The 16,633-nt window shown below is 32.8% G+C and overlaps 1 protein-coding gene across 1 annotated transcript; it reads left to right on the forward strand.

Moving 5' to 3' along the window:
- Nucleotides 1-6,374: 6,374 nt before the first annotated feature.
- On the forward strand, nucleotides 6,375-9,473 carry LOC107779973 (uncharacterized). The gene is made up of 8 exons (XM_075223755.1): nucleotides 6,375-6,699; nucleotides 6,796-6,970; nucleotides 7,338-7,416; nucleotides 7,534-7,888; nucleotides 7,980-8,582; nucleotides 8,649-8,709; nucleotides 8,812-8,869; nucleotides 9,033-9,473. Exons 1-8 carry the CDS (start codon nucleotides 6,375-6,377, stop codon nucleotides 9,471-9,473), a joined length of 2,097 nt encoding a protein of 698 aa, XP_075079856.1.
- Nucleotides 9,474-16,633: the final 7,160 nt, after the last annotated feature.

Genomic DNA, 16,633 nt, shown 5'->3' on the forward strand with positions numbered 1-16,633 from the left:
GGCATCGGCCTGGGAGTCCGAGTCCGATATGCGGAGCCATTATCCCCATCTTTTCTCTGACTCAGGTACTTCCTTCTTATGTTCGTTCGAGGATGAACGGTTGTTTTAGAGGTGGAGGATGGGTCATCACTTGATTTACGAGTAAATTCTGTGTTTCAAGGCCTTACAAGCCTCCTTTTTCCTCACCTCAATTTTCGTGCGCGGTCCGGGCGTATATCCGGAACGATTTTATGTGGAAATGAGATAAAAATGCTAATTTGGCCTTTAAAATTGAATTTAAGTTGACTTCGGTTAAGATTTTGGGTAAACGGACCTAGACCTGTGATTTGACGGTCCCGGAGGATCCATAGGAAAATATGGGACTTAGGCGTATGCCCAGAATCGAATTTTGAGGTCCCAAGCCCGAGAAATGAATTTTTAAAAGAAATTGTTTTACTGAAAATATAAGAGTTTTTAGAAATTTGATTATATTTGAAATTTATGGTATTGGGCCTGTATTTTGGTTTCGGAGCCCGATACAGGTTCAATATAATGTTTGAGTTGCGTCTGTAAAATTTGGTAAGAAACGGAGGTCGTTTGACGTGATTCGGACCCGTATTTGTGAAGTTTGAAACTTTGAAAGTTTTGAGATTTTTCTTAGATTTCTATGCTAAATTCCTTGTTTAAGATGTTATTTTGGCGATTTGATCGCACGAGTAAGTCCGTAGGATATTTTTGAGATACTGTACATGTTTGGTTTGGAGCCCCGAGGGCTTGGATGAGTTTCGGATAGGAGTCGGAGTGTTTTTGTACTTAGAAAATCTGGTGTTTTGCTGTTTACTGGTGTCCAGGTTTTTGTGCTATTCGATCGCATAGGTAGGTTCATGATCGCATAGTGTAGTCTCAAGGGGCCCTATTTTGTGTACTATGCGAACGTACTGACTGGGATGTGAACGCGAAGCTTTGGGTATGTTGCTCTACGCGAACGCGTCTAAGTTTATGTGAACGCACTGCCTAAGGGGGGTTGGGGAATGGGTTGGCCATAACATTGTGCGAACGCGGCCAATGGATCGCGAACGCGTAGGCCAGAGGGATTAAGCCTATGCGAACGCGGCCAAAGGCACGCGGACGTATAGAGTACTTGTCTAGTCTTTTTAAAAACAGTAACAAAACAGGTTTTCTCCAAAATTTCATAACTCTTTCATTGAAACTTAAACTTGGGCGGTTTATGAAGAGGGATTTCACCACAAAACCATAGGTATGTGTTCTTAGACTTGTTTTCTTCAATTTTCATGAACACCCATTAGATTTTTAGGCCTAAATCATGTTCTTAAGGGTAAAAAGTTGGGGATTTGGGTAGAGTTAGGGCTTTTTGAATAATTGGAATTTAGACCTCGTTTTGGGGTCGAATTCCGAAACTAATTACATATTCGGGCTCGTAGGTTAATAGGTGATCGGATTTTGGTCCGAACCTCATGTTTTGACCAAGCGGCTCTGGGGTCAATTTTTAACTTTTTGGGAAAAATGATTGAAAACCTATAATTAAGCATTGGGTATGAATTCTTTAGCATTTATTGATGTTGTTAAATCAATTTGGACTAGATACAAGTAAATTAGAGGCGAATTCTAAAGGAAAAGCGGTGTGAGGCTTGAGTTAGCCGTGGAAGTTTGAGGTAAGTGTCTGGTCTAACCTTAGCTTGAGGGATTAAAAGTTGTGTCCTATTTGCTATGTGTTATTTGTTGAGTATGACGTATAGACATGGCGACGAGTATCTATACGTTGGTGTCAAGCATGCCCATGAGTCTTATACTATGATTAATGTGACTCTGTTTGTATTGTTCATGCCTTATGTAATGATTTCTATTGTTGAGCAAAGCTTGTGGAAGTAATATTGGTATTTGGATATTGAAGAGCGTTGGCTCAAGTTGTAAAATGAATTGTGGAAGTATAATTGGCAATTGAACCTTATAGAGCATTGGCTCAAGTTGTGAAGTGAGTTGTGAAGTAAATGTGAAAAAGAGAAGAGGATTATTATATTGTCTCCCTTGTCGGGATGTTATTGCTTTTAATGCTATTTCCCTTGCGGGGATGTTGATGATTTTGATATTGTTCCCTTGCCGGAATTTGATTGTTGTACTATTGTTCCCTTGCCGGAATTTTATTGTGATTTTATTTATTTCCTTACCCCTATTTCTTGTGATTGTTGTTTGGATGAGAAAGAGTGTTAAAACACGAAGGGTGATGTCGTGCATTGTTTTGGTGAGAGAGTGTTAAAGCACGAAGGGAAATGTTGTGTATGATTTTGTGAGGAAGAGTGTAAAAGCACGAAGGGTGATGTCGTACCGCACGATGTACAATTCCGTGCCATTTATATTGATTTTATGGTGAGGACGAGAGTAAAAACATGAAGGGTGATGTCATGCACTTGTCCTTGATTTTCCTGATTCTTGCTGGTAATTGAGTTATGGTGTTCTTTAAGTTTATATACTGATTTTCTGTTGTTACTTGATTTTACTGTTATGTTATTGATTCCCTTGCCCAAATTGCTTTGTGATTGTTGCTTGGGTGAGGAAGAGTGTAAAGCACGAAGGGTGATGCCGTGCATGATATTTGTGAGAGAGTGTTAAAGCACGACGGGTGATGCCGTGCATGTTATTTGTGAGAGAGTGTTAAAGCACGAAGGGTGATGTCGTGCACTTGTCTTTGATTTCTTGATTTTTGTTGATAACTGAGTTATGGTTTCTCTACATTTAATTGTTGGTTTTCTATTGATACTTGTTGTACCCCGCAGCATGATTCCCCCTCCCTTCCTTAACTTTACATTTCTGCTTTATGTTTTCCGTTGTATATAATTTAACTGCACAGGTTTATTTGGTAGTCTGGTCCTAGCCTCGTCACTACTTCGCCGAGGTTAGGCTAGGCACTTACCAACACATGGGGTCGGTTGTGCTGATACTATACTCCGCACTGTGTGCAGATCCCGGTACAGCAGCTTCTGAATCTTAGCTTTGGGTTGCTGTCTTCAATCCATTCGGAGATCCGAGGTAGTCTTGCAGGCGTCCGCAGGCCTTGGCGTCTCCTTCTATCCTTTTGTTTTGTTTTTTTTTATGTATTTCAAAGAGATTGTTGTAATAACTCTTTCGGACCTTTATTTGTAATATTCCTAGACAATCTGTAAAATTGTGACACCAGTCTTGGGTAGTTTACGTATGGATTGGTATTGTCATCTTTATTAATATATTACATTTCAGTCTTCCGCTTTTAATTTCCGCTGTTTATGTAACGTTAGCCCTTAATTGTTAAAGGATAAAAAATGGGAAAAAGGTAAATAATTCAAATGGTTGGTTTGCCTAGATTTCACAAGTAGGCGCCATCACGACTCCCGATGGTGAAAAATTCGGGTCGTGACAGACTCCGAGGCCTGCGAACGCCAGGCAGGTATACCTTGAAGACTCCGAACTGAATTTCTACTCACTGGTGCCTAGCCTGGGTCGAGGTACCTGGATCTGCATAAAAATATGCAGAAGAGCAGTATGAGTACATCATAACGTACCCAGAAAGTATCAAGCATAATTTTCATAGAGTAGTGATGAGACCAGGTCAAGACACCTACTAGGATAAGAAAAGAAACTAAAATGGTGTAGTCTAGTCTAATAATGAAAACGAGGAAATAGTGACAATAAAGCAATACAACAAGGTAAATTACAACTTAATTTTAAGCAATAAAGGCAACAAGAAAGAGACACATAATAAGAACACTGAGAAAATAATGTGGACAAATACAAGTGGGGTAAGTGAGAGATAACAACAAGAATCACAACCGAGGTATCGCCTCGTAATCTCATTTCACAATCACAATCACAATCTTTCCTTATACCGCCGTGTGAGCCTTACATTTAAATAGTTTTGAAAACATTTTTACCGAAATAGCCACATGCACTTTAGCCTACCTTATATCGCCGCGTGGCTTCAAGTAATTCTCTTACTCGCAACACGCACACAAATCCCACATTATGCCGTTGCATGCACTTTAGCCCCTATCCTTGTATTACCGCATGTGCATCAATATCACCACACAATAACATCTCATACCACAAGTGCCAATATACCACAACTTTATCAAAGGGATCAACAATATCAATATTTCCACAAAAATAGCCCATGGCTCAATCACAATGTACACAAGAATTTCAACAATAACAAAATAAAAGTGAAAGGCTCAACATGAAAAATATCTCAACAACATAACAACTTTGCCTCAATGTGTCATACTGAGATGTGGCGACAGTATTTGTAGACCAAACTATCAAACAAATAAGGAATTTTATTTATTTATGCTATATTATAAACCTAATTATTTACTATTAAAGAAGTTTTCACGTAATTACATATCCTATACATAATTACCAATAGTATACAAAGTAATGTATAGCTCCAATCTTTCCTATTTTTCCTCCTCCTCTTCCCTCGCTCAAGCACGCTTCTCTTGCCTAATTGCCCAAACTGAATCAATCATAGCAATTATTTAGGCCAAATTAGTTTGGGGGGGGGGGGTGCAAATTAGCTATTGTCCCTAATCGATTAAGTTAGCTACTTCGATTACTTTGCATTTGGGATGTACGTCTTATCTACGCATGTACAAAAGGAATCCCCTTTTCTACAACAAAAAGAAAAAGAAAAAAGGAAAAAAAAACCACTACTTAAATCGCTCTTGCAAATTTCATGTGCTCTTGCGAGATTGTTGTTATTGTTGTTGTTGTAGTGCTTGAATAGCTGTGTGGCACAAATTTTATTCGTACTTAACAATAGAATCAAAAATTTCACATGTTGTTTTATGTGAACTATAATTAGACTTTGTTTGGGTGGGTGAATCTTGAAGACGAGCTTATACTCCATTAATAGCCATTAAAAAGTTTTGTAACTTTCAATTTGTAAATCGAGTTTTACAAAATTATTATTTGTTCAAATTAGGTCTTGTTTCAAATGATTGAAAATATTCTTTGGAGTTTATATCTCAATTTTAAGTAAATTTGGTGAAGATTTGAGTTAATTTTGATTCAAATTGAGATTGAAACTCGAAGAGAGAGACATAAATAAATTATATATATTTTATATGTTAGGTGTGCAAACCACATAAAAAATATACACAACTAATAACTATATGCAAGTTATATGTGTTTGACCAAATTGTATATAAATTTTATGTTTTGATCAAATTTGTATATATTTATAAAATAAAATAAAAAACTCTAACTACTTTTTGTAAATAGAAAAATCTAGCTACACTGGGTAAATATTATATTAATTTTGTATTTATTGCTAAAGTTTATCTTTGAAGAGACATTATGAAAGATAAGTCGCTTGCTATGGCGACTTGGTTCATTTTGTCCAATTGTCATGAGAAATATTTCGCTTTTAAAGATCCTCACAGAAAAATCTATTTCTATTTTCTTCTCCAAATGGGAACTTGTTAAATAAAAATAAATAAATAAATAAATAAATAAAATAGGGAAAACAGAACATAGCTAATTCGAAGAGGGGAAAACATATGACAATGTGAGACTTCTTCCAACATGGCATGTCCATGTTATGCAAATATAATCTTCCTACATTGGTTGGCTTAGCTGAGGGATGTCTCCACTTCGTTAGTTGGTCAAGGATCGAGTCACAGTGGATTAAATTAAAAAAGGAGAAGGATCAAATATATCCTTACACTATCGAAAAATGTTTAAAGATACCCTCCGTTATATTATTTGGTCATATTAGCCCTTACCGTTATACTATCATTCAAATATACCCCTCAATTGGACAGACTGACACCTCAAGATTAAAAAGGCCCACCCCAAATTAAAATACCCAGTTCAATACTAACCTGCTCCTAATAGATCCGTATCCGACCACTTAAAAAATAGAGAATTTTTCACAAAGCACCATCTTTTAGTCCTAATTAGCCATTAATAGAAACCCTTTGCTATATTACGTCCTATAGATATCTTTTATGCAATTCTATAATGTATTTAATGTATTTAAGGTAGTGTATTTAATAATACAACAAAAATTAGCGGCGTACAAAAAGAAAATCCAGCTAATCCTGATATGTATTTACTTGTATTCAAATGTATGTAGCGCTAAATACGTAACGTATCTGCGCAATATCTGGATCGACAAAAATGTTAAAAACGGAAGGAAATCAAATCAATTCTGATTTCCCTAATTTTACGCAACAAACATAAAAGTTATCCCATCAATCTGTATTCTTCTCAAACTCAGAAATACATAAACGTGAAAGAAGCGAAGAAACAGAGCAACATGCTTCTATATTGTGCGATTTTCTTCTCCTCCTTATCGATTGATACAAATTATATACAAAAGAAGGTATAACTCTTCTATATATATGGCAAGCTTGACAGTTTTGTTGCGTCATTCTGGAAAGTGGAACGATGAGGGCAATTATATCGACTTTTCCATTGAGGGAATACTGATTAAGGAGTATGCTTCCTTTAATGATCTAGTTGGTTCAATTTCTAATCAACTGGGTATAGATTTGAGCACAAATACCATTAAAATACAATACAATGTTGAAGGCAATCGCACGCCAATGGAAATACACAATGATATGGGTTACAGAGTGTATGTAGAATTGAAAAAAGAGAACAAAGAATTTGGGATGTATCCTCTGTGCATTACAACTATGGAAAAAGAGCTTATCTCCGGAGATGGTTTAAATTAAGGCGACATTGTGCAGATAGACGAAACAGTTCAAATGTACGATTCCGATACATATGATACACTAGCTATAGAACTTGTCAATTCAGGAGAAGCGATTGGAGTGTTCGAACTCCACAAGGATTTGATAATTTCAAAAACTAATCAAAAGGAGGTTATGGCTGGACAAGTTTATAAGGATAAGGCTACATTGAAAGAGGTGATGGAGAATTATGCTATAGCTCAAAGGTTTCAATTCCGTGTTGATCGGTCTAATGCTGTCAGGTTTGATGTTTGTTTAACTTTGTTGTATTTAGTTTTATTTGTGTGTTTCCTCCAGATGATGAACACCTTTGAAAATTTTATATTTGTTTAGTATTCTTAATAATATGTATTCAGGTGTATTTTACTATTGAAAAAATACAACAGTGGCTATGATTATTTTCATATTATGTCTATAATGTTATTAAGTGTTTGATTATTCATACAAATGTATTTAGTTGTATTTATTGTATTTAATCACATCTAACAATATTGGAATTCGTTAGTATACAAAATTACATATACACAGATATCAATTTGGTACTTTATGAATAGGAAGTATATATGTCAGATTCGTTAAGTTGTCTGATGTATGAACTTTTTTTTCCAGCTATGCATTAATATGTATTTCAGAAGATTGTGATTGGAGGTTTAAGGCTTCAAGCATTAACAAATCGGAATTATTCAAGGTGAGATAATTCAATGACAACCATACATGTCCGCTGAAGGATAAAGTGTACGAGCAGCGGCAGACTAGTAGCAGCCTTATAAGTGGTATTATAAGGACAAAGCTTACAAACCATAAGAGAAAATACACTCCGAGGGACATTATTGATGATGTGAAATCAGATCTAGGTATTGATGTTAGCTACATGTTGGCGTGGAGGGCTAAAGAAAAGGCAATGAATTTTCTTAGAGGTGAACTGGCTGATTCATACAAAAAATTACCAGGATACTTATATACAATGGATAAGACATATCCAGGTTCTCACATAAGAATGGAAAAATCGTCAAAGAATGAATTCATGTATGTGTATATATCATTGTATGCATTTATAAGGGGGTTTGATCATTATAGACCAACTGTTGTAGTGGACGGAAGTCATCTAAAATCCTACTACACCGGGACATTCGTTTCTGCAAGCACGTTGGATGGTGCAGGTGAGTACCTCAATAATAATACAATTTGTTAATATTTAAAGCATTGGAAAACATGTATTTAAAAACAATTATATTCAATTGTATTAAACAGGTCATATATTGTCACTAGCATATGGTGTTATTGATTCAGAGAACGATGCTGCTTGGACGTGGTTCTTTGAGCAATTCAAGATAGCATACGGTGTAAGGGAAAACATGTGCATTGTTTCGGATAGAAATGAAAGCATCATTAAATCTGCATCGAGAGTGTATCCGGATGTACCGCATTGTGCTTGCATATGGCATCTATGGAATAACGTATACAAGAAATTCAAAAAGAGCCATGCCAAGTTGAGTGAGATATACTTCTCGATGGCAAAAGCATACACACAAACTGAATTTGATAGTCTGATGGAGAAGGTTGAGAAGGTAGATATTAGGGTGAAAGAATACTTAGAGTTAGCTGGTTACGAAAAGTGGGCTAGGTTGTATGCACTTGTTAACAGGGGATGGACAATGACGTCAAATATCGCTGGGTCAATCAATGCAGCACTAGTTTCAGCAAGGGAATTGCCAATATATGACTTCCTCGAAGAAGTTAGGAAGATGTTTGGTCGTTGGAATTGTAGTAACCATAAAGAAGCTACTCAGACATACAAGACGCTTGGAAAAAAATACCAGGAAATGCTGGAGTTGAATGAGACCATGTGTACCCGTATGACTATAAGTTAAATTTTTATGGCATTGCTGTATACAACTGAATACAATTTTTTTTAGGCAGAACTACCCGTTAATTTTTATGAATATTTGCTTGAACTAGTAAATAATATAGATGAATACAGGTAAATACATGTGATTATTAAGACTGTATGCACGTGATAATGAATACAATGGAATTCAGGTGATTGATACAGTTTAAATTGATTGGAAATACCTGAATACAGTTTCTCAAAAAAGGTTGAATACAAATGCATACAAATACAGACTGTAGATCATTACACAGTAATACAGTTGAATACAGTTGCTGGAATCAGCTGAATTTAACTGAAATTGGATGAAGTTGCAATTGTCGAAGTTGATAGTAACCATTTAACTCAGTAGTATGTATATATTTGTTAATTCATGTAAATGTGTTCAAAACTTATATTTCTGTTTTTAAATGTAGGTAGTACCCTCAACTGAATACTTACATATTGTTAACGATGGTGGGAGGAATTACACAGTCTGCCTGCTCGAGAGAAAATGTGTTTGTGGGAGGTTCCAAATTGATGAATTGCCATGCCCACATGCTTGGGCTATATTGAAGAGCAAGTTTTTAATGCCTGAAGAATATTGCTCTAGCTATTACAAGCCAAGTACAATTGTAATGACATACGATGTGCCAGTGTACCCGCTACCGGACAAAAATGACTGGAATATACCAGAGCATGTTGCAGAGGAGGTTGTACTACCACCCAAATGGAAAAGACCTCCTGGAAGGCCAAAGAAGAAGCGCGACAAAAATTTAAGTGAACTTTTGTTGCCGAAAAATCAACATTCATGTAGCATATGTGGGCAGGGAGGACATAACAAGCGAACTTGTAGGAATGCTCCACGTAATAAATAGTTGTATTCTGACATGTATTTGTGATTCGACAATTTCTCAACACTTATTATGACATTATCAGCTATAATAAATTCTTTTTTCGAAGTAATATATTGTGGAATGACTTTCGTTAATATTTTTGAATTTATTTAGTTGAAGTATTTTTATATATATAAATATATATGAAGTGGCTGTGAGAGTATCTTAGTATAGTTGAATACAACTATATCAATTCCTTAATACAGGTGAATACAACATTTTGAATATAGTTGAATATAGGTTAATAATACAGTTTAATTCAATTGACTTTGGAGGAATACACTATAATACAGTTGAATACAGATCTGGACAGATGGTTGAAACAGTTGAATTTAACTAACATTGGATGAATATAGGTAATTCAATTGTTCAATATATTTGAATACAACATGTTCAATAATGTTGACTATAGGTTAATAATACAGTTCAATTAAATTGACTATAGCTGAATACATATGAAATCAGAGAAAAATACAGCTGAATAATACAACTACATACAAGTTAATAAATATAACTTGTATTGTTTCAAGTCAATTCAAAGTTATATCTGAATGGATGCAGCTGAATATACTTGCATACCAACTGTAGACAACTGATAAATATATTTTAATACAACTGAATTGAACTGAATAATATAGATTAATACAATCAGCTAAACAGAATAATACAACTAAATACAACTGCTTAATACTGAAAGATAAAACAGATCTTATGCAGCTGAATACAATTCAAAAATTGGCATTACCAAAAATCATTCAGCATACTTCCTCAAAGAAGATACTTCCTCATTTTGGCCTTCTCGGAGCTGATGGTCATGCACAAGTTTATGTCCAATGTCAGAAACACAAACAGGAGGGACTTTGGGTTGATATTCTGGTTCTTTTGTAGGAATCTTAGGTTGTTCCTTGACTTTCTTATGTGGCGGTGATGAAGATGGACCAACACTTTCAACATGTTTCTTCTTAGATTGAAGATTGGGTGTAGGAGAAAAGTCATCCGTATCCTATCCCGATTTGTCTGAATGCGCATGAGTAGGTATTTTCACAATATCGGCGCACACTTGAGGAATCTGAATAACAGCAAGCTCTATATCTAGAGGAGTGATGTCCTTAAACACAATCTGTGAACAAAAATAAGATATGACGTACAAAAAATATATTAATGCATAACTGTATAATGCTATATTCAGGTGTATTTAACTCTGTTGTATTTAGAATGTATTAAAATGTATTAATATGTATGCAAGTATTCATGTATATAAGCTTATGAATCCAATGTATATTACAGTAGGCTTCCCCTCTAACTGAATGCAAATGTATGCAAATTATAGATGTATTTGTGTTCAATTATCTTCAGAATATTGATAACATTTGTATATTACCGTGTTTCCGGTGTCTTTGAACATGTCGTTCGTCAGATAAGAAAATGTTGGCTGATTTCCGGTGGTTCTCCAATTGAGTATTCTGGGGACCACGTCGCAGACTCGGACTGCAATTTTGGAATCAACAGAAGAACAGCACTCATAAAACCACACCTGCATAGCTAGGGGCATCCCAGCTATCCTGTAATACTTCTTCAAAACATCCATCTTCTTGCTAATCGAGTTTATCAACAGCTCAAATGCTTTAATACCCCAATGATATTCAGAATAGCGCTCACTCTCTACTAAGTCAAAATCTAGCCACAGTATAGTTGCACTATTCTTCTCAGATGAAAATATAAAGGTGTGGATGAAATACAACAAAGATATCTTCAAAGCATCCTCATCATTGTCGGGGCCCCATGCCTTGTCATTGAAGCATTGTCTCAAGTGTTTCTTCTTTACAGTATTAGCACTTCCAAAATAAGTCGCAATAAGCCGGTTAGGAGGAGTTTCACTAAACTCAAAATCTTCATCTTTACCTACACATTTGAGGCCAGTCACAAGCGCAAACTCCCTTAATGTGAAATGTAATTCAGTACCATTGACGTATACTGCAAATACATTGTTTGGAGTGCCGTTTAACTGTCGAGCCATGAAGCATCTGAAGAGTTGATGTTGAACAGCAAATCGCTTCATTTGAAGAAATGAGCCAAAGCATATATTGCCGAATTGTTGGAACTGATCGGGAGTAAGCTTATCTTTTAGCTGGGATACTATATCAGTGTTAGTGTAACTACTAATATGGGGTGCTAATTTTGGCTGGTGTTTCACAAACAAATCAATTCCTGCAATGAACATTGAAAGATACATGTTAATACAGATGAATACATTACAAAAATACATATTAAGTTTTTTGGAATACATGTAAGACATGATACAGTGACAAGGCTAAATGCATGTCAGACAACTACAAACACTTACAGAAGACTAGATACAGTGACAAGGCTAAATATATGCTAACATACTTTGTAACATACAGATATAATACAAAATATTTAAGATGAATACACCTGAAAACATATGAATGCATACGAATACATTTGAGGTCAAACTGGACAATTGAATTATCGCAAATATACATTAGCAAACGCTAAATACACATGAATACATATGAATACAAGTAAAATTACATTAAAATGAACTGTTGGAAACAACCAAATACACATGAATACATAAACATACTATAGAAGATTCAGAATACACTATACAAAAAGGTACAAAAATACAAGAAGAGACATATGAATACAACAGAATACATGTAACAAATACCCCTTACCTTTTTGTTTCTTGAATCTTTCATAGGTTTTTTCCTCTTTGAGCCAACTTGATTTTTGGTTTCTTTTGAAGCTTCATCAACTTGGACTTCTTTCAACTTGTCATTGTGTAATTTACTTCTTCTTTCATCAACTTTGGATAATGATAAACCTGCAAAATCTTTCTCCACTTGAGTCAGTTGCAACGAGAAAGAAGGCCCATCAAAATTGAGAATTTTGGTGGGTATACCTCTGGGTAGTCTGTTGAGTGGCGTTGCATCCGACATTAGAGAGAAAACTCAAAGAATCTTGGTGATTAACAATACAAATGGAAGATATATCAGAAAATTGTGTAAATTTGCTAAAAAAACTTATAGAAACAAACTAATGAAAAAGCAATTTTGAAGTAGTTGAATTACCTACGGGGAGAAGATTTCCAAAATACAACTGTGAAGCTCTAAAAAACATTTGAGAACCAACTTGCCCGTCAAAATACGCTTGAGAACAGTTGCGAAGAAGAATGGCGTGTGGGGTGATAATGGCGGAGAAGTATACGCGATAATGGCGGAGGAGGGTTTTTGAAGTGTATGGAACGTGTGTTTGTGGGAGAAGAGGGAAAAGTGTATTGAAGAAGAGAGAGAAAAGCTGATGAGAGGAGATATACGCTAATTAGGTGAGAGAAAATAAAAAAAAATGAGATAGAAAAATATTTTGTAGCATATATTAAGCCTTAATTTTAGGATGGAACTAAATTTAAATTTTTTGCTATAAACTAAAAAGGGTATTTATAGAATGTAATATTTTAAAAGGGTATTTATAGAATATAAATAGGGTACTAACCTATTCTATAGGTGGTAAAATTTCCTTCTTTTTTTAGGCGCTGTTTCTTTAATCCTGATATGCCACATGGAAGCCTGACCAATTAAGAGGCATATTTGAATATATATATATCTATATCTATATTAAAGGAATAAAGTTACCATATATAATTAGCATTGTGATTAAGCCAAGTGTCAAGTTATTAACAAGCCAAGTGGCAATTTATTGAAAAGCCGCTTGACAACCTTATTAAATCAAAATTAAAATATATGTTGTACTACACGGATTTTTCGGAAAACAAATATTCAATCATCCCATTTTTATCGATTCTTCTATAGAAAATTTCCTTTACATAAAGTTAATTGTTATTTTTTTTAGGATTAATAAATTAAAAGGTACTGAAAATAAGAAAACACCAAAACTTAAACAAAAGAATCGTACATATATTTTTTATGCCTTCTTATCGTTATCTCTTCCTAAAACATTTCCCAAATGATAATTTATATCTATATTAAAGGAATAAAGTTACTATATATAATTAGCATTGTGATTAAGTCAAATGTCAAGTTATTAACAAGCCAAGTGGCTATTTATTGAAAAGCCACTTGGCAACCTTTTTAAATCAAATTAAAATATATGTTGTAGTACACAAATTTTTCGGGAAACAAACATTCAATCATCCCATTTTTATCGGCTCTTCTATAGAAAATTTCTTTACATAAAGTTAAATGCTAATTTTTTTAGGATTAATAAATTAAAAGGTACTGAAAATAAGGAAACACCAAAACTTAAACAAAAGAATCGTACATATATTTTTTATGCCTTCTTATCGCTATCTCTTCCTAAAACATTTCCCAAATAATAATAATAATAATAATAATAATAATAATAATCTATATATTTATTAAAATAACATTTGCACTATTATTAAAGAAATAATGTTTGCACTATGGTTAAGTGAAGTGACAAGCTACTATAAAGTCACTTAGCTAAGGATATAGCCCACTGTCCTATCTCAACTAATAAATTAAAATAAAATTAAATTTAAAGGTAAAAACAACACCCCAATCTTAACCAATTATGAAGATATATATGGAGATATTATCAACACATACTATTGTTGCTCCTAATATTAAATAATCTATACATATATTACAGAAAATAAAGTTTGCACTATAATTAAACCAAGTGAAAAGTTACTATAAAACAACTTAGCAATTTAGAATAATATTTATAATAATATTTAATTAAAATTGAAAGGTAAGGTTTTATTTTTTTGAATTTAAATGGAAAGATAAAAAATAAGATTCTTTTAAATATGAACAGAAAGAAAGCGAATATTTTTTCTAAGGATATAGCCTACTTCCCTATCTTAAGTAATAAATTAAAACAAAATTAAATTTAATGGTAAAAGCAGCATCCCAATCTTAACTAATTATAAAGATATAAATGGAGGTATTATTAGCACATGCCACTGTTGCTCCTAAGAAGAAGAAAGAAGAAGAATACGAAAAATAAGAATAATCTATGTATTTTCTGTCTATTATTTCTTAAATAAATTGATTCAATTCTTTTTCAAGCTTTTAAATTGAAAAACAAACAAACCAAATCTTATCCAAGCTTTTCAACAGGAAAAGAAAACTCCAAGGACAAAAACAACACCTCAAAATTTTGGTGAAGTATAAAAAAATATGAGTAGATGCTCTTCTATTTTTTCTATTATTGGATTAAACATAAAATAAAATAACTCTATAAGATTTGATAGTAGAAAAATTAATATACAAAGAGGTAGTAGAAATAGTGTAAGAGAATTTATAATTGTAAGAAAGTTAATAAATAAATAATAATGAATAATATTATTAATAAATTTAAATATTAGTATGAGTAGTAGAACACGAGAATAAAAATAAATAAAAAAGTTATTACAATTAAAAGAAAAGTCAAATTCATCTATAATATATTATAATACGAGTAATGAACAAGGATATGAACTATTCTAAGTTATGGTTAATATAATAATATGAACAAAGCATTAAAAAAAAAGAGAAAAATATGTAAATAAATAATTTTAGTGTAGAGATATATAGACCTGAAAAGAGAAAATCTTTTAATAATGAGAAAAGACATACTATATGGATAAGATATACGTATTTGAGAATGCATATATATAGATAAAATTAAAACCAAAATCATAGACAATTGACATAATTTCAAGAAATAAATTAGAAATATAAAAATATATAATTTAAATTCTTATGTAAATAATTTTAATAAAAAAATTAAAAGTTAAACTTCATTACAAATAAAAGAATTGTATAAAATTTTATTGGAAGAGAAATAATATAGAAAGAGGGGATAGAGATATTGTGAGAAAATATACTTTAAATTAATTTAAAACATAAATCTATATGTTTTGTTCAATTAACATTTCAGGTTTGAAAATCAAGATGTGTGATATATATAGTTTGGATTTGAACAATTTTAGGCGATTCTCAATAAGACAATGGTCATGGACATGCAGTTTGGTTCAATCATTTTAATGCAACTCTTATAATATTAGAAGGAATTAAATTAACCATAAATGTGCATAAGAAGAGGAGGAACTTATGGCAGGCTATACATCAATTTATTTTGTGAGGATAATATAAGTATGAAGCCACTCAGGCATCAGCTGAATTAAATATCAATTGCGTTATCTTACGGTGAAATTAATATCCAAAATTTTATAGTTTGTCTTATATCTCAGTTGTTTGAAAGCAATATGTATACTTTTTAGTTTTTTTTAATCGATGCTAGCAGTTGCTATGCTAAATTAGATAGGAAATGGGAGTATGGATTCTTTTTTGATAGCTCAGGTATGGATTATACTTTTTAGTCAGTTGTTAATATTTATGCTCTCATAAATTATTTTAACCAATTGATTGAGCAACTGTTGAGGTCGGTATATACGTGTAAATTAGAATGGAATAGATTTGAACAGAGTGAACATATAGAGGGATATTATTGTATTATTTGGAATTGCTATTTACACATAATAAAGCGAATTACAAAAAGTAAAAGTTTTAGAAATTGAAATATCAAAATAGAAATATTTTTTGAAAGATAAAATCATACCAAATAAGAGTTCAAATCGTAGTATAAGAGTCACGTCGTAATCAAAGAATCGTTTATATCGTGTGAACCTTTGTGCTTTCAAATATGAGTTATTATTTCACTTTGTGGCTATTTTTAGGTTCCAATGATACCTATGAAAATAGTGCAAAAATAAAATTATCATTATGAGAATTGAGAAAATGTTAGTCTTTTTTTCATGTAATGTTTCTTAATTAATATCTGACGATTATCTATAATTATTTAGAAGGTTTAAATGTTAAGGTTATTGACATATAATTCAAATAACTCAGATATTTAACATGGTTAATGTCAAATATCAAAATGGAGTAAAAAAATTCATTAGCTAAAGAATTTTTTATATTTTTTGATAGTCAGCTAAAATGAGTTTCGAATTAAGAATAATATTTTCAATTACATTATTATAAAAAATAATTATTATTGAAAAATAATGTTTTAGAAACTGAAATTTTAAGAAAGAAATATTTTTTAAGAGATATCAACACACCAAATAAGAGTTCAAGTAGTAGTGAAAG

The sequence above is a fragment of the Nicotiana tabacum genome, chromosome 10 (genome assembly GCF_000715075.1).
Source record: "Nicotiana tabacum cultivar K326 chromosome 10, ASM71507v2, whole genome shotgun sequence".
NCBI classification, from domain to species: domain Eukaryota; kingdom Viridiplantae; phylum Streptophyta; class Magnoliopsida; order Solanales; family Solanaceae; genus Nicotiana; species Nicotiana tabacum.

Coding starts and splice junctions, on each gene's coding strand:
- LOC107779973 (XM_075223755.1), top strand. CDS start 6,375: ATGGCAAGCTTGACAGTTTTGTTGCGTCATTCTGGAAAGTGGAACGAT. Junction 6,700..6,795: donor AGAGCTTATCTCCGGAGATG/GTTTAAATTAAG, acceptor TTGTCAATTCAG/GAGAAGCGATTGGAGTGTTC. Junction 8,870..9,032: donor AGACTGTAGATCATTACACA/GTAATACAGTTG, acceptor TTTTAAATGTAG/GTAGTACCCTCAACTGAATA.